Consider the following 24803-nt stretch of genomic DNA (forward strand, 5'->3'; position numbering starts at 1 on the left):
CTTCATAGATATTCGTACAATATCAATATTTTAAACTACTAAAATGTTAAATAGAACATCATTCAAAGTGCAGAGAAAGCTAATCTGATTTCGCCGCGAATTCACTACAATCAACAACAGATAAGTAAACAACTAAACTGAGATGTTTTTCCAACACTTTTATGAGCTTTTTAATGAGTCCCGAAAAGCTTCTTGTAATTTCTCGAGGTTTCTAGGTCGCAAAAGAGTAGAATTACAGTCACAGCTAACATACAATTGCAATATTTCAATTTAAATATAAATTACAAGATATCTAGTTCTTAAATGAGCATGCTTCTGTATTTTTACATTTTTGGCATAGTTTTCTATTAAAGCTTGTCACGCGCTGCATTACACAGGGAAATAAACAATTTTAATTATAATTCTACCAAAAGTAGCTAACTAAATACAAAATCTGTAACATTGCCCGCTTCCCAAGGATTGCACGTCCCAGGCAATACAATTCCTGAACAGGAAGCCAAACTTGCAACCAAGGCATCGATGCAATAATAGACATTACATTACAATAACAAACAACATAAACAATAATTAACTTTAAAAAAATAAAATATTATGAAATTTAGAAACAAAAAAGACCATGATCTTCGAGCTAACTACAATTTCTCTTCTCATTTACAATTATATACACTATGTACTATGTCCATAGTAAGGAGCTAACCTGTCGTAATAAACAACTTTAGGTTTAGAGTTCGATGACTTACGGATCTGAATAACGATGTCATTCAGCCTGTGTAGGACTGTGTATGGACCATCCCAAGGTGACTGTAGTTTTGGACAGAGTCCTTTCCGTCAAGTCGGATTCTAAAACCACACCTTGTGTCCTTCGTTGAATCGATGTCCAGTAGCTCTGGTGTCGCATCAAGTCTTCATCATCTCTGTCACCAAGTTGACTCACTCTTGTGCAAAATTGTGCATCACTTCAAACTGGGCCTGGAGATCTTGGATGTATTCCTCAGGCGATGTAGGCACATCCGGAGGGCGACCAAACAAGAGATCACTGGGCAGACGAAGTTCACGAACCGAAGAGCATCTGAGATAGGGAATATCCGGTAGTCTCAGGACAGCACTGGGTTAAGCCAGTAAAAACAGTGGTAACTTCTTGTCCTTGTCCTGTTGGTTTTTGCAAACCACTATTGAGAGGTTGTTAAGGATGGTTTGATTAAACCTCTGTACCATGCCATCCGACTGAGGCTGTAATGGCATCGTTTGTGTTTTGTCAGTACTGAGTAGCTTGCAGAGTTCTTTGATTACAGCTGAGATAAAATTCCTTCCTTGATCTGAATGTAACTGAAGAGGCACTCCGAACCTGCAAATCCGGTGCTGTATCATTACTTCTGCTACTGTGACAGCCTTTTGATCAGGAATAGGATATGTTTTAGGCCACTTAATGAAGTAATCAATGACAATGAGGATGTATTTGTGGCCATTAGCAGTTCATGGCAGAGGTCCCAAGATATCAAAGGCTATATGCTCAAGAGGTGCTCCTGCGTAGTAACGTTGCAACTTGGCTGTTATTCTTCGGTCCTCACTGACACGAACAGGCATTCCAAGATCAGCAGCACTTTTGTACGTCGTCCTTTGCAATATTCCAGTAGAAGTGCTTATGAACTCTTTGGAAAGTGTTCATTATTCTGAAGTGGTCCCTGGTAGGGCTGCTATATAGTCCTTTAAGGATATCCGAAATCCAGATTCTTAGAAATATCAGCTGCCATCGGAAAGCCTTTCCATCATCCAATTTCAATTTCTGGTACAAGACTCCGTTTTGAATATGAAGAGAGTTCCAGAGTGCCCAATATTGTTTTGTTGTAGGACTATTGATCGAAATATCCTGCCAGGAAGGTTTTCTGATTGAAGACTCCATTAAATCAATTATGGGTTTAATGTCACCATCTTGCAGCTGGTCTTTCCTGACTTTTGACACTCTATAGGTCTGGATCAACCGATGTCGATATTGTAATTTATTGTGTAACTGGACTTAGTAGCTCGTATTTTGCTTTGACCCTGGAACAATATCGGCAGCTTTCTGGGCAAGGTCTTCTAGATAGGGCATCGGAGTTTCCGTGTGATGATCCCTTCCAATGATGGAAAGTAATGTCATATTCCTGGAGTCTCTGTATCCACCTGGCTATTTGACCATCAGGATTCTTGAAATTTAAAAGCCAGGCCAATGATGCATCATCTTTGCAGAGCAGGAATTTTGTGTCGTATAGATAATAATGGAAATGTTCTACGGCTTTGACTATGGTCAGCAACTCTTTCCTGGTGATGCAGTAATTCCTCTCCGGTTTAGACCAACGAGATAGTATACTGGTAGAGAGCGTATTGCAACCTTCAACCGGTTCCAACATTAGTGTCACGTGACTGCTGCGCGAATTCCGAAAGTCCGGAAATACTTTACATTGCTTTCTATGGGACGAAAGACTGCTGCTCTGCTTGGTCACATAAAATTTAAGTAAAAATGGTTATTCGCTGGAGCGCCTACGGATGTAAAGAAAGTTTTTTGAAAGGAGGACTTGTAACCTTTCATAGGTAAGTTAAAACTTCATGATTTATTATTTTATTTTCAGTATTTTGATCATTTTACTATCTCTATTGAATTGGTTGGAAAGTTTGAGCCATATTGTATAAGAAAATTGCCGCCGTATGTGACATTTTCGGCATGTATTATTAGCATCAAAATGTATTAAATACTGTGACACTATTTACTAGAATCTCCCTTTACAAATAATTGAATTTTATGTGTTTTTTCCGTGTATTCCGTTGAAATAGAAAGCTGCGCCAATTGGCGTTAACCCTTTTTTGCCAAGTCGTACGCATTTTGATTTCATAAACAATTACTGCCTGCGATAAAAAAAGAAAAATGCTATTATTTGCATTAAATTATTGAGAAAAGATTGTGCGATATGTTTACTTTGTTAAAAAAAAAAGCTGAAGATTTTGATTCATGCAACATTGAACATAAAAAGTTAAACGGCATTATTTTAAAAATCAGATTACTTTTATAAAGCTCAATGCTTTATCTTTATTTTCTATAAAATCAATTAAAATAAAAATAATCTGGATTATAATTCTGTCTCACCTACAATGCTGTTAGAAATTTATTGTAATTAATAAAATGTGATGTGAAAAACTTACCATATTTTAAATAGTATTTAAAAAAAAAAAAAGGAGAGTGAGAGAATTTTTAACTGTAATATCGTTTTGATCCTAATAATAAATACTGAGTTGAAGTTTGTTACCATTTGATACATATTCAATATAAAATATTTGTTATAGTTAATAAGATGTATTGATCCCTGCCATGACATACACATGAGTGTGGAAATCAGTAATTAAGATTGCATTATTTTGTCCAAGTAATATAATCTCAAGAAAAGAGAGTGCATTATTTTGTTCCAGTAATATAATCTCAAGGAAAGAGAGGCAATCAATGGCATAAATACATATAATACAATGTGATTTTCTTTTTCTCTTTAGGATGCAATGCACTAAAATTAAACGAGATTTTTTTACCTTCTCAAGTATTATAACAGTAGTGCAATTAATTTTTTAACGTTATTCAAAATTAAAGTTTCCATCTCAATTTTTTATTATTTATTTTAGATTTTCTTCCTAAAATTATTTAACCTAAACATCTTAAACAATGGTGCAAATAATTTAAAGCGATTATTAAAAATATAGATAAAATATTCAGGAAAATAGGGGTTAAGTTATATCTAAATATAATTGTAAAAAATTGAACAACCTAATTCGAGGCCGTTGTCTGTTGACTGCTAGCAGACGGAAATAAAAAGCACTACCTGCCATATCAAAAGCGGGCCAAACTGGCGATGAACAGCCTAAGCTATCACTCCCCAAGAGTGCCAAGAGCATTAGTCACGTGGTATATGTTGGAGACACCCTAGCAGACAAATTTTCTGTGGGTGAGCCGTCTACCTGTTATATGAAGTCGTTGGTTTAGACAGGCATTTGGTCCAGTAAGCCACTACATGGTCTTGGCCGTTTATTTCTTGGAACAAAACAGCACCAACGCTATCATTGCCCGCGTCCATGTTGAGAATAAATGGTGTCGAACTGAGGATACATCAGGATTGGAGCAGATGTTAAAGTTTCCTTCAGGTCCTTAAATGCATCCTCACATTCTTTTGTCCACAAGAACTTTCTCTTGCTCTCTTTCTAAGATTTTCTAGATGTTTTTCAAAATGCTTTCCGATGATAATTATGTCATCTAGATATATCGGACTGGCTTCGTAGGAAAGCCCTTTTCTCAGTGATCAGGATGCTACTTGCCAGTATCCACTCTTTAGATGAAGGGTCGAAAACCACTTGCTCCCAGAAAGAGTGTCTAGAATGTCATCAGTTCTAGGAAGAGGGTAACTCTTCCTTCGTAACCGCATTCAACCGTTGATAGTCAACGCAAAATTGAGTTGAACCTTCTTCCTGACAGGCATGATGGGAGAGGCCCATGGACTTGCTGAAGGCTCAATGACATCGCTTTTTTGCATGTCCTTTAAAAGTGTTCTTACCTCTTCCTGTTTAGTATTCAGTAGATAAATATTGCTTGATTGCTGGATGATCACAAATATCGATTCTATGTTGTGTCAAACTGGTTCGACCCATGTCAGAAGGTGAACGGGAGAAAACATCTTGAAGATCTTAAATGACATGTTCAGCAGCATTCCTCATTTTATCTTTTAATTGTGCGTTCTGCAGTAACGCTGATGTAATGCTTTCTGAAGACACAGATTCTGGGGTGTTACTGCTTCGTTTAATATTGGTCACTTGAGTACATGCTGCAACCACTTCACCTTTCTCTCGCCTTATCAGTTACGTTGGCAACTCTCACTGGGGATAATGGTATTCAACAAGTCGACAAGTGCTGAGGCTACTAGTATTCCTTTCGGGCTATTACAATTCTTCGGATATTCTATGATGCCATAGTGGAAATTTCTGTTCTTGGCTATGGATCCAGGAATTAAAAACTCTGTTCTTGCTGGTATTGTGATATTGTCTTGTGCAATGATTTTGTAGACAGATATAACTCCTTCATCATTAATTCCAAATAGAGCTATGTCCTAAGAGGTAGATTGCAATTCGTTATTTTTAAAGTCCAAGGAAAAATTGTATTTCTTTAGGCAATCCGAATATGCAAGGATCTATAATATTGGCAACATATGCTGTATGATGGTAAAGCGTACTTCCAAACATGATATTAATGTTTAATTTTCCCTCGATGTCGATCTTTTCATCGGACACAGTCTAAAGGTTAATGCTGGGTAGCATCCAGTTAATTTTATACTTTCCAGTTGTTGAGCCAAACCTTTTCGGATGATGGTAACATTGGCTCCTGTATCTATCGTCATATAGCAAGGAACTCCATTGATATGTCCCATGATGAAAAGTTCTTTACTGCAGCCAGACATTGCAGAAATGTGAAGCGATTTAAACTGAGGCTTTTCATTATCTGGCAACTTCCGTCCCGTGAGTTGGCCATTTTTTAGTTTCCCTCTTGCTTCCTAGGAGCAGTCTTAAAATCCGAGCCCTGGAGTGTTCTGCAGTTTCTTCATATGTACCCTTCAGCATCACAGCTCCTGCACAATAGAGTCGGTTTCTTGTCACTGGTATTCCATCTCAGGGCATTGAGTTGTCTGGTTAAATCGTCTAGATCAAGGGTGGCAAAACTTAACATCGATGAGAGCTGCGTTCTAGAACGTGCAAACATTCAAGAGCTGAAACTAGAGTTTTAAGACACCAAATTTGACCTAAAAATTTTAAACATATAACATATAATCATTATAAAGAAAATAAACACATAGATGAAAAAATAAAATAAGTAAAAAATAATAATAATACGAAAAAATCTGAAAGGTCTCAGATTTTAAATTACGTCCAAAGGGGTGTTTTTTTAACATTTTGTGTGTACCTTTATTTATCAAATATCATGTTTTTCACATTTAAACCATCAAATGTAGTTCAAGAGCAATATTGCAAAATAACTTTAAATTGAGCAAATCTTTAGAATTTCCGATACACAGTCTCACGCACTGGAGGTAAAAATGTTTTTTCTGTACAACGTTGCCATTGCTTACTTTGAAATCCTTGCGTTTGTTAATCAAAAATTCGTTAAAGTTTTACAAAATATGAAATTGATAATAAAACAAATTTCAAATTTAGGCTTCCAAATGCCTATATTCGCAGTAGAATTACGTCATTCAAAATTTGGATGGCTCTAGGTACCGTTGTTTTATCACAATGCGAGAAACACACATACATTTCTGCAGATTTCTCTTCATTTAATTTCTTCAAATATAATATAGGGCAATAATATTTGGTGGCAACATTTTGAAAAGTGAAACAGATATTCATAGCGATTCGATGCAAAATCGCAAGACGGAAACAATAGTCCCTCAGGGACAAAACCCATTTGGACTAATAAATGTAAATGAAAATTAGTAAATATTACTTATTGCACTTGTGAGTCTGCAAGCATTTTGCCAGAGCTTTGCAATCTGGTGTGTAATTTGTTAAAGCAGTACACATCAGCTGTGTTAGGAGCTGATGTGTCAACTGCGTGCCATGTTTTGGTTTTGTAAACTTCATAATTGAGTAAAATGATTGACAGGAATATAACTTCCAAAAACTTAAATTATTCGACTGGCAGCTACTGTCAAATGAGAATACTTTTTTTCTGGGACAAGTTTCCAAAATGCCATCAGAGAAAGAGATTTATATTGCATTTGTAATGATTGGTCTTCTTGCATCTCCGCCAATTGCATTTGCCCAGCTGCTTTATCGGCAAGCACTATTTCAGAAATTTGAAAGCCATCTTCAGTAATGTTAAAAGCAAAAGGATTGACAAAAAAAAAAAAAAAAAAAAAAAAGATTGTCATTTTAAAACTTTTCAGGTCTTCAAACCGAGTTTTAAAATCTGTTAGCCGTAGCTTTTCTTGATATTCATGTTCTTCTTTTAAGTAAAAAATTTAAAGTAAAAAGCTTGTAATTTATAAAATATTAATGAAATTATATTTTGGGGAATAAAGTGCAATATGTTAGTTTTTGTTTACAATTAGTTTAAGGGATTGCTAGAAAAGTATTTTAGGTTGTTTTCACTTTTTCCTTGTTGATATTAATATACTAAAATATAGGGAGTAACAAAGTTGCACCTATTTAACAAAACAAAACATTACAAAAATGATCATATGATAAATTTTTAATCAAATGTAATTATCTCATTTTGGAATTATAAAATTTTCACACTCAGTACAATATCACTGTACAACAGCAAGAGCCAAATGCAAAAACTATATCATTGTTTTTACACTTTTCAGAAGATTATAAGCAATTGTTTAGGCAGAATTCAAGATAATAGAAGAAAATAAAATGTACTAATAATATTTTTATATAAACTTTATAAAGATTACTAGTGTATTTCAAGTAATTGTTTACAGTGACAGCCATTACAAGAGATGTTGCCCAGAAGTTTTGTCAGAAATCAGTAGGTACAAGGTCTAGCTCCTTATGAGCTAAAAGCACTGCTCCACTATCATGCTGGAATCATATACTAGTGATACATGCTGCAAAAGTTCTGGGAGCTCTTGTTGGAAGACTATCGAGTAACTTACCCCATCTAGATATTTCAGTAATGGGTAGACCTGTGACATAGTTGTTACCCATTCATTCACTGTGAAGTGTCATGGGTAATAATGTTGATGTATTGTGTGCAGATTACATATTGGCCAAACATGCATATTTCGGGCATTGCAAATGCCTTTTCTGGTAAATGTGGCCTCATCCATGAATAAAACTTGTGCTGAGAATTCTATTTCACTTTCCTGTAAGAACTGGTGTGGGATTTCTGTGCCCCATTTCTTGTAAATGCTGCACATGGTACAGATGTAAACATTGATTGCATAAAACTTGCTATATTGGGGTTCTGTAGTACTAATATCAGGTTACAATTCTTACCTGATGTATAATCTGTTCTCAAATGGCTGGCATGTGAACATTTCTAATCCAGCTTGAGTTGTGCATGTCAGCTTGAAAACTTTCTCTTTTCGAGAGCTGTTGGTGCAAGTGTGCAAACATCCTATAATTAGGAGTGTGTCTGTTGGCAAAGTGTTCACAATAAACTACTTTTATATGCTTATTTTAGTGCATTCTTATTGCCTAACTATTGCACTTATAACCATACATTCTACAATGAAAAGGGTTTGGGAGTGGTTCTATCAACCCTTCGTGAATGTTTGTTGCAATTAGTTTTTGTTACTTTGTTTAACATCAATTTTTCCTGTATAACTAGACCAGTAAGTGTTGAAAAATGTTCAAAGTGAGCAAATGTTTTCTTGGAACATCTCCACCAATTTTATACATAAAGGTATGGAACAGTTTACTAAACATAAACATTCATTCTACAGAAACCAAATTAAAACTTTAATTTTTATTATCAAACTTTTTCAGTTTCAAACTTATCAAACTATTAGTTCTGAACCTGTTTTCATAAAACTCTTGAACTTTTGTAAAAATTTGTAATTCAGAGTGCATGTCTACTTACCAGTGTTTAAGAAAATAAGGTCTTTAACTGCCTTTTGTAAACACACTATGTATATAAAAGAAATGTCCATAATCAGTTTCACTGATATGATCCCTAACTAAATGTATCAATAAACATTATGTAATAATAAATATAAATAATTATTTTTTTATATAAGTGTGTGTGTGAAAGTTTACGAAAGGTATTGTTACGAAATGTACAAGTGCAGTGAGATAGCTTCCCTGCAAAGCAGTTTTAGGGTTGCCGTAAAAATGACAAAAGGCATGGTTGCCACATTTGGCGATATACCATGGATGGATGGAGAACCTTCTGGAATGAATTCTTACCAGTGTAGCCCAGAATGTTCTCGAACACAAGCTGAAAGCTATATAAACCCTGCTGGTCTGCAGTCAGTTAGTGTGTGTGCCTCGTCTAGCAAGCTGATAGTCAGGTATTAAACAAGTGTCCCGAAGTCTAGCACCGAGTTGGTCGTTGAGTGCATCGAGAGAGTCTTTTAGTGCATCGTTGACTTTTTTCTTAGACTGTACTCAGCCGAGAGCTATACTCTTGTGTATCGTCGAGTGCATCACGTGGAGAGTATCGAGAGCACGTAGAGTTCCGAGAACGACCAGAGTCGGAAGCTGTACTCTGGTACTTTGAAGTGTAAACGCAACGTATTAATTTTATTTAAAATGTATTTTCCCGATTGGGAACAACAGTTTTTTTTTCAGAACGATAATATTTTTGAACTGTAAGTTTTTCAACAGTAATGTTGATGGTAATGTTTCTGAATAAAGCAAGTATTTAACAATTAATGTTTTGACGGAATGTGTTTTTAATAAAGGAACTAATTAAATGCTAACATTTCAGAAGTGGGATAAACTAGAATTATTATCTAGATTTAACAACGTATTGCCTTAACGTACGCTAAGCCTAAACTGAATGTGGAAACTCGCCAAAACTGAAAGTAGAAAGGTACGTGAATTTATAAACTGTTTATGTTATGTCTAAGTATTAAACGGAAAGAACTTAAGTATAATTATTGTATTAGTATTTGAAAATTGAAGTCTAAGATGGCTTATTTGGCAAGAGGCAAAAAATGTGATTTAAAAGAACTTGCTTTGGAACTTGATGTAGATGTCCCTTCTGATATTAAAATTGTAGGCTTAAGAGATATGATTTTGAATAGTAAGAATTATAACGAAGACTTTACTAAACAAATGCTAGATAGAATTATAAATGATCATTTAGACAGGGAAAAGTTAGAAATTTTAGAAAAAGATAAGCAAAGAGCATTTGAAATGGAAATTTTAGAAAAAGATAAGCAAAGAGCATTTGAAATGGAAATTATAGAAAGAGATAAGCAAAGAACTTTTGAACTTGAAAAATTGAAAATAGAAGCGGAAATCAGAAGTAGTAATGTAAATGATTCTGTTTCTTCTAATGTTAGTAGAAGTAATATTTGTGATATGAGTAAATTAATGCATAAGTTTGATTTGAATGAAGGTGATATAAGTTTTTATTTAGTTTTATTTGAGAGACAGGCACGACGTATTGGGTTAGAAGAACAAAACTGGGTTTCTCAGCTGTTGGGTCTATTGCCTTATGAAATAACTCAATTAATTGCCCGTGAATCAGAAGAGAAAGCTAACGACTATAAGCACGTTAAGCAACTGCTACTGAGAAAATTTAAGTTAAGCCCTGAACAGTTTCGGCAAAAGTTCGTTGATCATATTAAAACGTTACGTAATACGTGGAAGGACTTCACGTTTGAATTAAAAAATTATTTTGAAGAGTGGCTTGCTGGATTAAATGTAACAGATTTTGACTCTTTAAAACAACTTATTATTACTGATCAATTAAAGAAGAGAGTCCCCGCTGCTATCCGAGACCATTTCTTTGATGATTGGTCTAAATTCATTAATCCTGAAGAGTTGGCTGAAAAACTAGATGAATATGAAAATATTCGGGCAGGGATAAAAGTATTTCGAGTAGAAAAGAAAACTTTTAGGCATAATTTTAAGCCCAAATCTGGTTCTAAATTTTATGAAGGATCCTATAATCAGTATTCAAGACAAAGAAATGTTAAAGATTCCATGCAGACAGATGATAATTTCAAAGTGGGTTTTAAAAACAGTTTTGATAATAAATACAATCTGAGAGATAAATTTTATAAAACAGACGAAAGGAAAAGGGAATATAAGTTCTTAATGTTCCGAGGTCGTAACTAAGTCAGGATGCCCGAATGTAAACGCAACGTATTAATTTTATTTAAAATGTATTTTCCCGATTGGCAACAACAGTTTTTTTTTCAGAATGATAATATTTTTGAACTGTAAGTTTTTGAGCAGTAATGTTGACGGTAATGTTTCTGAATAAAGCAAGTATTTAACAATTAATGTTTTGACGGAATGTGTTTTTAATAAAGGAACTAATTAAATGCTAACAGAAGCTATCTTCACCGTTATTGCCTGACAGTGTGAAGGCTGTGTCGCTGATTGCTCGTGTTTATAGTAGATTTTCGACGACTGTAAAAAGTGTTATTGGAGCTGTCCTGATTAATATTGGCTAAATAAAGTGTGTTTCAATACTTCACTAAGTGTCGTCGTTATTCACTCCAAATCTACGAACGTGAAGAAAGAGAAAAACGTACGTAACAGTATGCTGATTTTTAAACTGTTAATGAGCGTAACTAAAATTTTTATTAAATTTAAATGCTTATTATATTTTTCTCATTATTTTAGTTTTTAATTTTTTTAACATAATGAAGAGTTAAGTGTTTTCAAGATTGAATTTTTTATTTCTTGACATATTTTCTTTTGTTAATGTAACAGATTACTACTTTCAGTAATGTACATATTTTCATGTACGTTCAATGCACATGATTTTCATGTACATCTTTTTATAATTTTAGGCAGCTTGGAAACTAATTATATTGTTCATATTATGTGATGCTTATGTAAAAACATCATCATCATATAAATCCACTGTGAAAGAACCTATGAAACATGAGAAATATATAAATGAATTGGAGCTGAACTTTTACTTAATGTGTATAAAGTCATTTTTAGGTTAGTGAATTTTTGTCATTGTAAGGCAATTTATAATTTCTGCTATATAATTATTTTTGTGCAATTATTGTGTTCTACATATGAAATGTATATTTATTATGATATTTTTTTATATTGGTTATATAAATTGGCTATGATACTGTTTTTAATGTGTAAAAAGTTCCTATGGTTTTCATTTATATTACTTTTGTTACATTAGATTTATGGTTTATTTTATATTATTTCTGTTTTCATTATTATTAATAAATCATCCAAAATCAACATTCTTTCAGTATGAACAATTCAATGGATTCCTGAAAGTGCCTGATAGGAATCATTTATTTGGAAACCAAAAAAATCATGGAATTAGATAAAACATTTGTAATAAATGGTTGAAAGATGAAGTTTGGATATTATGATACTAATCAATGTAACTTGGAAAAAAAATGATCGGTATTAATTTCTTAGTAAAGATTTTTATAAATCTTTTAATTAAATTTTGTACGAATAATGGTGAAAATATCAAAACGGTGATTAGACAACGAATAGCACTCATGTATTTTTTGACTAAGCTTTCCTCATTAGTATAATTTGTTTGTAAAATGTCTAGATCTTTGCTTACAGGGCTTTACAGAAGAAAAAAAATTAATGATAAAGTTTATTACATAGTCATTTTGTTTTTTGCTTGAGATTAATCATTCTTAAGAACAGTTTTCTAAAGATCATTGTAAACAACTTAAGTAATTTTGACAAAATTCATCCATCATATGATATTAATCTTTGAATAGGGCGGAAATATTTTAAAAAGAAAATGAGTGACATGGAATGTTTTTTAATAATAACAAATTATTTTTAGTGCCAAATAAATTCTAAGCTTTGACAGTTGCTATAAAAATTTTATTTTATTTGCTAGTATTACAAAGTTAAACTATTATAGATTAATGCATATTACTTTTCACATCATTGAGTTTTATGAAAATGCATTTATATTTTGCCGAATTCTTTACTTACTGTTAAGACAGCTCATTTTTTTAGTTCTCATGAAGCAGATATTGTATAAATGTAGTTGCCAACTTTTCTAAACAGTTCCATTCATTACAGATTATTTCATATTTGCGTCTCTCGTAGTGGTTGTTCTGTACCATTCTCAAGTCGAAAATATAGAAAGGTATGTTTCGTTATTTCATAATGACAAAATTTATTACCTTTTGTGACTAAGTGGCAGTTAGTTACCTTTGCATTTAGATTTAAATTTAATTTTTATATATTTCCTTAATTGTAAATTATAGCTCAAATTGATTTTTTTAATGAAATGTTATGAAGCTAATTTAAAATTTTTGTGTGCTTTCCAGTGGTTTCAAATGTTTCCAGCATGTTGCTAAACTTTTCAAATAATTCTGGTATTTTTTTAAAGCTGAGATATGATTTAGTGTAAACCTCCTAACTTTATGATACTAAGGAGTATGACTAAAAAAATATGCCAGTTATAGGTATGGTAAAAGTATACTTAGAAAACCCAAACTATTATGGTAAAAGAAGCATAAGTAATACAAAATTGATAATATCATTAAACGTGTTATAGAATATGTATGAGCTACCTAAATTCGCAATAGCATACATTATTTAATTAAAGTATACAGTACAAAGTCCAAAATCCTGACGTCCATTATCTGGAATGATCTAAATTTCGGAGAAAAACGTTGGTGGTTTTAACCAACATTTTTCTCATAGGCTTTACGCATGCTCATTTGATTTTCCCTCCTCTGCACATAATAAAATATCTACTCGATGGAGAGCCCAATTCTTAATTTCACTTCGACACTAAATAACTACCTTGTTACTGAAGAAACAATCATTTTAGCATAAATTTGTACGATCAGTAATTTGGAACACATCTCAAACCGAAACATTCCACATAGATACAACGTTGATCTAACGTGCACACAATGAATCATTATTTATAATACTTTCCTTTCATCACTGCATGTTTATCAACACATGACAACTTGAGTAATGACTGATGTAGCGATGCCTAAAAAAATTTTTTTTTGTTAGTAATTGAATAACAAAGGAGTATGATAACCTTTTATGTTGACATTACTCTTCGCAATGATTACAGATATAAGTTAAATGCACTAAAAAATGTTGACGAGGAAACATTTAACAAAAATTTCTTTCCATGTGCTAAAAATAGATTTTGTTGATATTATATATAAAATAATTATATATAAATTTATGTCTTTACTGGTATATTTTAGGTATTAGGATTTCTGTTTCAAAGAATCTCTGAATTTAACACCTTCACAGAGCAAGTGTAATTTCTCAATTTTGGAGTTTTATTTTCATTCTTCCGTTATTCTGGATAACATTTCTTTAGTTAGTTTCTCATTGTAATTTTTGCTTTTTCATATTATCTCATAAATTTCTGTTATATTTAAACAGTCAATAATTATTTTATTGAATGGTAGTAGCCAATATCTTCAGGGTTTGTTTGTAGCTATTTGGCAGAAATATTAAAATGAATTAAATAATGTCATCTGTATAGATTTGCAGATAGCAGATTGTGATGAAGAATTCTTAAATTTCAAAAATAAAATTAAATTCTTATAAGGATGCATTTATTATTATCTATAAAATTTTAAAAAGGAATAAGGTGATGATATTTTATAGTCTGTTATAACATTCCATTCATGTTATCAGTATATTTCTGTCTGAATGGGAACATTTATTTGTTGTTTCATAAATTATGTTTGGTTCAGTATTTTTAACAAATTATGTGCAAGTTTTAAATACTGTCTAAAAAGAGTACAAATGTAACATTAATTATACTTATTATTTTTTCAAAATAACTCGTGGAAAAATATATCATATTTACTCATGTATTTCTTTATTTTTCCTGCATAAGATTTATAATTTTACTATCTGGCTTATGGTAACATGGTGAGATTGGTAAGTTCTTGAAAAAACATAGTATGATAATATTAGTGTGTCTTTATGTGTGCTTTGTAATGTGTTATGTTTATCATTTCAGCCATCTATTTAGCATGTACACTGCTATATAATAATAATAAAATAATATACAACATGTACACTGTGGGGAAAAAAAGCAGGGACAGTTCTATATCTCCCATTCTACTGGGCCAATTGATAAAATTCAAATTGCGTTTTCCATGCCTAGAAAGCACGACTTAGGATATATACAGTATGAAGGCCAAAATCCAGACATCCATTATCCGGAATGATCTAAAATCCGGACCTCAAAACCACCAACATTTTTCTCGTAGACTTTACGCATGCTCATTTGATTTTTCCCTCTGCGCGTAAAAAAACATCTGGAGAGTCCTGATTCTTTCACTTTGACACTAAATAAAATACCTTGTTATTGAAGAAACAATAATTTTAGCATAAATTTGTACGATCAGTAATTTGGCTCCGTTGCTGTGTATCTGCTTGGCACACATCTCAAACCAAAACATTCCACATAAATACATCGTTGATCTGATGCCAACCTTGTGAATCATTATTTATTATACTTTCCTTTCATCACCGAATGTTTATCAAAACATGACAACTTGAGTAATGACTCACATAGCGATGCCTAAACAATTTTGTTATGTTAGTAATTTAATATTGAAGGAGTATGGTAACCCTTAAAATTGACATTACACTTGGCGATGATTACAGATTTAAGTTAAATGTGCTAAAAAATGTTGACAAGGAGAAATTTACCAAAAATTTCTTTCCATATGCTAAAAATAGATTTTGTTGATGATACTCATAGACCCAAAGATTACATTTAGGGCTATTTGAATTAAGAATAACCTATTTGTTTTTCACATAAACCCAGAACCAATCCCAGGACTGGTGAGGCGGCACTGGTCACAGAATTTAGACTACATCAGGCGGTATTATATCTAACGCCGGCCCTCAATAAGGCTTAAGTATATGTGGGAATTTATTTATTTAGAACTCTGATAAGCCTTAATTATGTGTAAAAAATAGACATAAGTATAATAAATAATAAACTAATACGTAGGGCATTCAAAAAGTAAGTTTCCCCATTAAAAAACAAAAACTCACATGTTCAGGAACATATTAATTGGCAACAAGCACAGCAGTGTTTCAACTATTTTTCAACATAGTTACCATCAGAATTGAGACACTTTTCATATCGTGGGATCAACTTTTATATGCCTCTGTCGTAGAACTTTGTTGCCTGTGAATGGAACCAGCGTGTGATAGATGTCTTCAGCTATTTGTCATTGCCAAAACGCTCACCGGAGCACAGGAATTTCTTGAAGTGCAAGAAAACGTGAAAATCGCTGGGAGCAAGATCAGGGCTGTAAAGTGGATGATCAAACAACTCCCAGCCAAATTCCGTCAAAACATCTGCTGTGCGTCGAGCCATATATGGACGAGCATTGTCATGGAGGAGCACAATACCTGCAGTAAGCATTCCACGCCTCTTATTTTGAATGGCACGTTGCAGTTTCCGCAGTGTTTCACAGTAACAGTGAGCGTTTACTGTTTCACCACGTGGAAGGAACTCAATGAGCAGAATGCCCTTCCTGTCGCAGAACACCGTGCACATCACTTTTCGTACTGACAGCATCTGTTTGAATTTCTTCCTGACGGGAGATCTGCTATGCTGCCAATGCATTGACTACTGCCTGGTTTCCAGAGTGAAGTGCGAAATCCAAGTGATGCCATTGTCCGTGATGATCCTGTTGACGAACTCATTGCTGTCATCCTGATACTGTTTCAGAAATGTCAGTGCTACTCCTAAGCGTTCAATTTTGTGTTCGAGTGTCGGGTTTTTCGCCACCTGCTTGGTACACAATTTTTTGAGCAGCAGACAATCTCATGGAACAAGGATCACGATATCGGCAGAAAATGGTTGCTCAGCTACGTAATCGTGAAGCAATGGTTCTCCATCACACGCTGCTTCACAAGCTCAACAAGATCATCATTGATGAGGGACGGTTGCTCATTGCACTTTTCATCATGGACACTTTGACGACCTTCCGAAAACTGCCTATATCAGCGACGCACCATCTGCATACTCATGATGTTCGGCCCATAGACATGACAGAGCTGATGATGAATTTCAGTTGGCACAATGCTTTATGCATTCAAGAACTTTATCGCCAAAGGAATCTTGCAGGTGGTGGGAGAAGGAATAAGAGCTTCCATTTTGGACCACTGCTACCACGAAGCAGGATCTGTCCAGCTGGCATATGATTGATACATCATAGATCTGTTACGCATGCGCAATTGACACAGCTAATTACATTTACTTTAAAGAATAAAACATCGAGAAACTTACTTTCTGGATATGCCTTGTACAATTCAAGCTTAATTATCTTAGTGCGAGATAGAAGCAAGATAAAATTTAATGGAATAACTTGTCGTTAGTCTCTAAGCTCATGATGCATAGCTAAATATGTATAAGTGAACGATAGCTAAATTTGATGATGATAGCCGCAAATTTTAAAAGTTTTCGGATATTGCAAATTAAAGGTGAAATTTTGCAATTAACGAATTTTGTAAAGAAATGTGGAGAAGCGGTAATAAATGAAGATGCTCTAAAAGAAATTTTTCCTTGTGTTATGACAATGTTTCTCAATCATCAGTCAATTAATGAATGATGAAATCTGTAATATGGTTCTAGATCCAGAAAATACCGCTACTGATACTGAAGAAATAGACAGAGAAGTTACTGAAAACAAAAAAATTTCGATTGACAAGTTAGTCGAACTCTCGACACAACAGTTACAGGACTTCAATAATGTAACTAAATAAGAGATTATGTCTGTCTACAGAATTAAAGAAAAAGTATTAGCATAAAAAATTAAGCAACTTAAAAAACTGATATTGAAAGAAATGTTTAATAAGGTAAACAAATAAATATTAAGCTTTTTTTTTATATAAATTTTGATACCCTTTAGATCATAAATACTTCATTATGTCATAAATCATGATTTCATATTTTTAATTTTATAATTTCTACATGCGATCTTACTAGATTTAAACTGGTGATCTAATATCCGGAAAAATCCCAAATCCGTAATCGCCGAAGTCTCGACAAGTCTGGATTTCAGATTTTGTACTGTACCTAATTTTATGGTATTATAGTTTACTCATATTCAATTAATTGTCATCAAAATGAAATTTTTACTTGGCTAATGATCACGTGATCACCAAGCATTTTTCTACCCTATGAATGAACTAATACTCCAAGATTACAATACAGTAATTATGCAATAAGGTATGTATTACAATGTAATAGTTATCATTGCAAATACTTTCCATGCTGTTGAGATATCCTTGACATTTCCTGAGAAATGATGTAAATCAATGCACTGTACGTGCTTTACTTGGTGAAAAATAATGTATCTTACATGAAGTAAGGTATAGCACAAAATTAAAGCCTTTGAGGTTCGGTGCATATTTTTTTTTTTTTTTTTCCGAAAAAATAACCTTACACATAGATAACTAGCCCCTAATACAATGTTATTTCATGGGAGGGGAACAAGCAAACTTTTAACGTAATTCATTACATTGTTTGATACTGCTTGTCCCACCGCACCTAGAGCGGTAAAATGGCATCTTTGCCACAACGTAAGTTCTCCTAACATGCTTATCTATGCAAGTGCTAGTTTTAGCAACCAAATGAAAATGCAAGATATAAAAAAGTTTTTGAATAATTATCTAGAAAATATTGATCATATTCGCAAAATAAAAAATATTTTTTCAAAAAAAATTACAGAATTTTTTAAAAATTGATCTCTTTATGACTTTTTTGGCATTTTTTAATGATTTCTTAATAGATTTGAAACAGACAAGATTTTCGCTCCAGTAATTTATTAGCTACAGGTTTGAAAAGGAAGATATGTAGAAGGCTGTCATGATTTACATTTCACCTCTTTTTTCTCAGGATATTTTTCTGTGGTGAATCACAATTCAATTCATTCAATATTCAATGACATTTCATGTTTACAGAGTTATATTTTCATTTCTTTCGGGAAAAATACTAAATAGTTTTCAAGTTTTAACATTATTGCAATTTATTAAAAATTATAAATTTGCATTATCAACTTATAAAACGAACTTGATACTTGAATTTTAAAATATTTGAACGGTGCTGCCATCTAGTAACAGTAATTCCTACATGTGTGGTGGGACGTTTTTGGTCCCACCTTTTAATTTCAAGCAGGGGCGTATCTAGAGGGGGGCAAGGGGGACATCTGTTCCCGGACGCAGAATCCAAGGGGCGCCAAACTGATGTTACGACATTTTAGAATTAAGTGTTTTCCATCCTTGGCAAGCAGTAGGGGGCACGAAATCTTCAGTTGTCCCTGGGTGCTGAAAACCCTAGCTATGACTCTGATTTCAACCATTCTTAATTAATATATATAAATACCAAAAGTTGTTGTTCAAACAATTTAAACTGCATTAGAAATATTTAAAAAAAAACTGCTTTAAAATTAGATATGCAAAGAATTTTTATTTTACATTATTTCCATGAATGAATACTAGTGCTGGCATCTGTTATACATTTAGGGAACTAAAAGGCATAACTGTATTTATTTTAAATGGAATTTTGCAGCTTTCATCTGGGAGATAAAAACTGATAAAAAAGGTGGGATGCCTGGCATCCCATTGCCTGTCAAAGGGTTAAATTCTGTATAATATTAATGTGTATATATATTGTAATGTATATTTTAATTTCAATTTGCTTTCCTATCAATTGTTTCCACTTACAACTCCCTACCAGAAGGAGCTTTTAGAAATTTTTTTAGTAGTATTTAACCCTCTGAGCGGCTCGGGTTTTTGGATCTTTATTAGCTAAATTTGTATATTTACATAACTTAGGTTCTATTTTTATAAACTTCCATTTATTAAGATGACATTTATATTTTTAAAGAAAGAAAGCAAAATAATATTGTAAATTATAAGCTATTATATACCAAGTGACAAAAAATCTCATGACCGGATATAGCAGGCCATGCCACTCAGATGGTTAAAGAAGGTTCAACTTACGTCGCCAGAGAGAGCTAGTAATCTTGAGTAGCACATGTTTGCCTTGTGGCTAAGTCTTTCTTGAAGCTGTTATGTTCGGCCGTATATTACGTGCCTTTTGATATTCACCAGCTAGTTTAAATTAAGGGCCAACTATGTTAGACTTGATGGCCAACTTATGTTTAGCTTCGGCTTTAGTTAATTATAGTGTAATTCTTATTTCTTAATGGCATGTCATTTCAGAAAAAGTCTGATTTTGTGTCAAAATACCTATATTAGAACAATGCTAAATATAAATCTATTACATATCCTAAGTCATGCTATCGAGACATGATAAACGCAATTTGAATTTCGTCAGTCCGCGCAGTAGAACAGGAGATGTAGAACTGTCCTATTCCCCCCCCTTCCACAGTGTATAGCAACTATGTATGTATTTTGATGTAAAATGAATCTGAAAATGTTACTATGTTAAATGTGTAAAACTTTAAGTAAATTATATATGATGAATGTAAAAGTACTTTAAAGTTTAAACTTTGTTTAAATGAAATATTTGAAAGAAAATTAATAGAATGAATGTGTTAAAGCTAGGCAGTTATTCGAAAGCTTAAGTATAGTACACTAGGTGTTGTCAATTTTAGGTCTAGGTTCTTCTTCTTTTTTCTTTCTTTTTTTTCTCCAGGAAGTTAGCTAGATGGTAGTGTTGTTCATCTTAACATAACAAATTTCTCGAGAGCGTTGGGGGAATGGGTTAGAAGTATGAGTCAATGAAATCTGATTGAGGGCCAAATAAATGTAATAAAATGTTAATTGGAAAATTTTTCTCTGTCTAGAGTACTAATACTTTTTCCTTCCAGATATATTGGAAGGACGAGATAAATTATCATCTCGATTCAACCTAGTGAAGATGATGTATGTAGCCTGAAGCTAGCAAAATTGTAATATTTTTATTTGTTTTAGGTGTAGATCACATTGTAAATTTGTAAATAAAAAAGAAAGTTAAAACTTCGATTTTCAGTAGTGTAACTAAGTTGAGAAATCAAAAGTTTTAGAATCTAAAACTCTCAGCAAGGTCATTGTGAGACCTTTTCATTAAAGTACTTAAATTCTGGTGGGGAAAACGTAAGGTATATATTAATTTTATAACAGTTATTTTAATTTCTGTGTGCTTTCCTATCGATTCTTGTTTCCACTTACAACTCTCTACTAGAATGAACTGTTAGAATCACATTGAATGTAAATGAGTTAGAAGTAGTATTTAAGGAAGTTTCAACTTACTTCGGCAGAGAGCTAAGAATCCTCAGTAGCTCGTTTGCCTTCAGGCTAAGTCTCTCTTGAAGCTGTTACGCTCGGCCATATATTACATGCCTTTTGATATTCCCCGGCTAGTTTAAATTAAGGGCCAACTACATTAGAGCTTGTGTTTAGCTTCAGCTATGTCTCTCTTAGCTTAATTATAGTTCTTATTTCTTATTAAGCCCAAGTGGAGACTTTGTTGTAAGCCCGAGAAAGGGGCCAATTGTACATCTTTATTTTGAGTGAAATAAAGGGTAGTTAACCCTTCTTGAGTCTATGTCTTTAGTTATTTGAACTTGGCGATAAGTCGCTTAACAGTTCAATTGGTTCCTCGACATTTCATTTAGAGAAAAAGAGTCAAAAACCCTACAATATATAAAGAGAGGGGAGGGAGTTGAAATTCTTTTATTATTAAATAGTTCATTATGATCTTCATTTGATACTTGTTTATTAGCCAGACATAGAATGATAAATGACAGTTTATTCTCTTGTGACTGTCATATTGGAGAGAAATCAAAGTCTCAAATCAGAAAAAAACTATTTATTACATCAACACGTGTCACCAAAAAGTATTTATGTGGCAACCCATGATGTAGTCAAAATGTATTTCTGTCGCAGCTGACGTATGTGCATAATGCATATGTTTTTGAGTATATGTGGATTTAGTGGTCATTTGTCGGATTAGTGTTTTCTTTGATTGAGTGCATTTGCTTTTATCAGAACAAATCATACTAGCGCTGTGAAACGTACCCTCTTTTACATTCATAACTTTAGAGTTTACATCAGTTGTTCTTGGAGGATTATGATCATGATTGTTGTGTGATGCCAAGTTTATCCAATTCTACAACTGGTTTATTATTATTGGAAAGATCACTATCTACATAGGAAGAACAAACAAACAAAGAAAAAAAAATGAATTAAAAAAATTTGCACTAGATGCATCCTTGAAATATATGTAAAGATACTTAAACAAACCTTCATCCTCCAGAGTTGACAAACGAGTTTGCAATTTTTCCATAGGCTTTTCCATTTCCAACTTCCGGCTCCAGATAACCATAAAGTATCAAAAGGATAATTTGGAGAGGCATTTTTTAACTTTACATAACAAATATCAGACAGATTATCCTCAAAATAGTGACTTGAGGAAAAATAAAATTAGGGATCTAAAGTCCGGGTCAAGTGCTTAACAAAATGTTTTTATACAACCCATGTTGAATCAAGTGCAATTGCAGCATTCAAAGTAAATTGTATTTTAGAAGAAAAATGTAAACCATTTTCTGATGAGGAATTTATAAAAGAATTTTTCTTGGATATGTCCTAATCACTTTTTATGATTTTTACAGGTTTGCCACGCTACCGGAAAAAGTGCGGCAATTCGAAAATTTACCAAAAAAGTCGGGGTATTTAAATAGTTTAGTCAAAATCTGGAAAAGTAAGGGAATTTTATGCAGCACTCCCCCCAAAAAGTGAATATTGTGCCAACTTTGAAAGCGATCACTTTCTTGGTGAATTATGTATCACATATGCATCATTCAGGCAGCTGGCGTAGAGCCATTTTTCGCAGCTCCGTCTTTTAGAAAAGCAAAGCAAGTGTCCAGTAACCTACAGAATCGAGATATTCGCATGCGAGTGCATGTTTAACTAGAGAACATACCTTCCCATTCTCATATAAAACAAAATCGTTTTAATCCTAATATACGGTTCTATGGAGGTTAGGATAGATTCCATGTACGGTACACACGGGATTTAGTGACATTATGATGATCAGTAAACAAGTCATTTTGGTGTTGGCGACAATTTTCAAAATCATATCAAGGCTGTAGCATATACTAGGATTTTACCACAAGATCTTTTAAACCTTTTTTCTTTTCAATAAATGCATTATTTGTCATTTTGCAGTAAAATAAAAAAGTAGTAGTCAGTCATCTAGGCTAACCATTTAACATAACTATATTCGCCTAAATCCTGTTGATTATTGTAATTTAATTTTTTAAGTAATTAACTTTATTTTAATGCTATTCATATCATTTAAAGTTGCTTCTTTCCTCTAAATTTATTTATTATTTGTTAATAATACTTTCAAATTTCAGTTTTCTCTGGCATAATCCTGAAACTAATTCTAGCAGTATGATGACATACTATCTTGAAATTTAATGCACATATTTTTGGTTATGTATGTTACTAAATAAATATAAAATACCTGAATTTATTTCAAATATCATTAAAAAGATTTCTTTCGTTCATTTTTTAATCCAGATTGGGCATGTTCTAATTGCAGTCTTCAGTTTTGATAGTAACAACTATTATAATAGTAATGCTTTGGGGATTATATTCAAATACATATAAGTCATATATAATTGGCAAATTTTTGTGTTTTCAAGTGGTACAATAATTAATTTACTTCTCAGCACAGCCAACGTGCACTACAAGGATAGTCTGGAATTTTCTTAAAACACACCTAAAAAACCTGGAAAAGTCAAGGAATTTCATTCTGCTGTTTGAGTGGCAACCCTGTTTTAAGAAGATTGAAATTAATGCTGTAATTAAAGATCTACAAATGTTTCAAAATAATGTGATGCAGTGGATTTAGAAAATGATTGAAATCCTAAGAGAATAGTTATATAACAAAATTAATAGGTATTCTTGTTATTCCTTTCAGCATGATGAATTGAGAGATACAAGTGGCACAAAACAATTGCTTAGTTTTAGTCTAAGCAATTGTTTTGTGCCATTTTATATAATTTACATCGGTTTTATTACATTTTATATAATTTACATCCATTTTATATAATTACATTATACGGTTTTATATAATTTACATCTAAAGAAGAATTGCTTAGTATGATTTCTTTAAAAGAAAGATTAGAAGTATAGATATAACCAATTCTTTTATAAACTTCCTCACTGATCACTACTCACACTTCAAATTAACAATGAATTCATGACTTATCAATAAGGGCATAGATAATCAGAAATCACGCACACATATATATACATATAATACACAATATTAATTTTAAATCATAAATGTTTTTCTTTTCTTTTTTAAAGGTTTTCATCCAAGTACTTATTTCATAGTATTATAATTGCAAGCTATGGAAAATTATTTATGTTACCAGTTCTTGTATGGAGCAAAGATGACTACTACTGTGAAACTTTAATTATATTGTTCATATTTCTTTCACAGATGCAAGTAATTCGAGGTAAATCTCAGTTTCTAATATTAATAAGCTAGTCAAATATTTGTTTCTTTGTATTTTTTCAAATACTTTGAAAAGTAATTCTGTTGTGTATATTTAGAATACTGATTTCAAAAACGGTGTTTGTCTGTTCAATATTAGTGTTAGTTTCGGAAGCATTCAATATTAGTGTTAGTTTCGGAAGCAATACCTACCTTTGATTCTATTATGTATAATGAAACACAATAAATAATTTATAAAACTCTACAACAAATTTTCAAAAAAGTTTTTTATATAATGCCAACAAACTAAGGTCAGTACAGGATACTTAGTTTTGTTCTGAAAAGGAAATTCTATTTTGCTCTTGCTCTCTTGAAATAAATAAACTGAGAGATAGAGCTTGCATTTTGTGAAATTTGACCGCAGTTAAAAATGAGCTGATGACAAAAGTGTGTTTTGCTGTAAGTACTAAGCTGGCACTATTATCTTTCTACTGAAAACTGGTGCATAACTTTTCTGTTACTGAAAATAGCTGAGCTTCCTTTGCGAAAATGTACCATAGTGGGAAGAAAAAAATATAAGAAACTTTTGCTGAGTTAATTCCTTGAACTGAGGACAGAAAGCTAACTTGAAAAGCAATTTTTAATGTTCCCAGATATAACAGTTTACAAAAGATTCACAGTTCGTAAA

General features: G+C 32.6%; 1 protein-coding gene across 8 annotated transcripts in view; it reads left to right on the forward strand.

Annotated features, from left to right (window-relative positions):
* Arv1 (ACAT-related protein required for viability 1) overlaps positions 1-24803 on the forward strand; it is a 71504-nt gene that overhangs the window by 20565 nt on the left and 26136 nt on the right. For 6 of the 8 annotated variants that reach the window (XM_085825266.1, XM_085825264.1, XM_085825267.1 and 3 more), the window contains 3 exons: positions 11484-11640; positions 12721-12787; positions 23986-24137. In XM_085825266.1, the coding sequence (XP_085681392.1) occupies positions 11484-11640; positions 12721-12787; positions 23986-24137 (376 nt within the window). Of the gene's footprint in view, positions 1-11483; positions 11641-12720; positions 12788-20495; positions 20650-23985; positions 24138-24803 lie in introns of those variants that run through there. The other 2 variants (XM_085825268.1, XM_085825263.1) reach the window with 2 other exon arrangements.

Source organism: Stegodyphus dumicola, chromosome 10 (genome assembly GCF_044657685.1).
Source record: "Stegodyphus dumicola isolate Sdum_Otavi_A_Nest chromosome 10, ASM4465768v1".
Taxonomy (NCBI): domain Eukaryota; kingdom Metazoa; phylum Arthropoda; class Arachnida; order Araneae; family Eresidae; genus Stegodyphus; species Stegodyphus dumicola.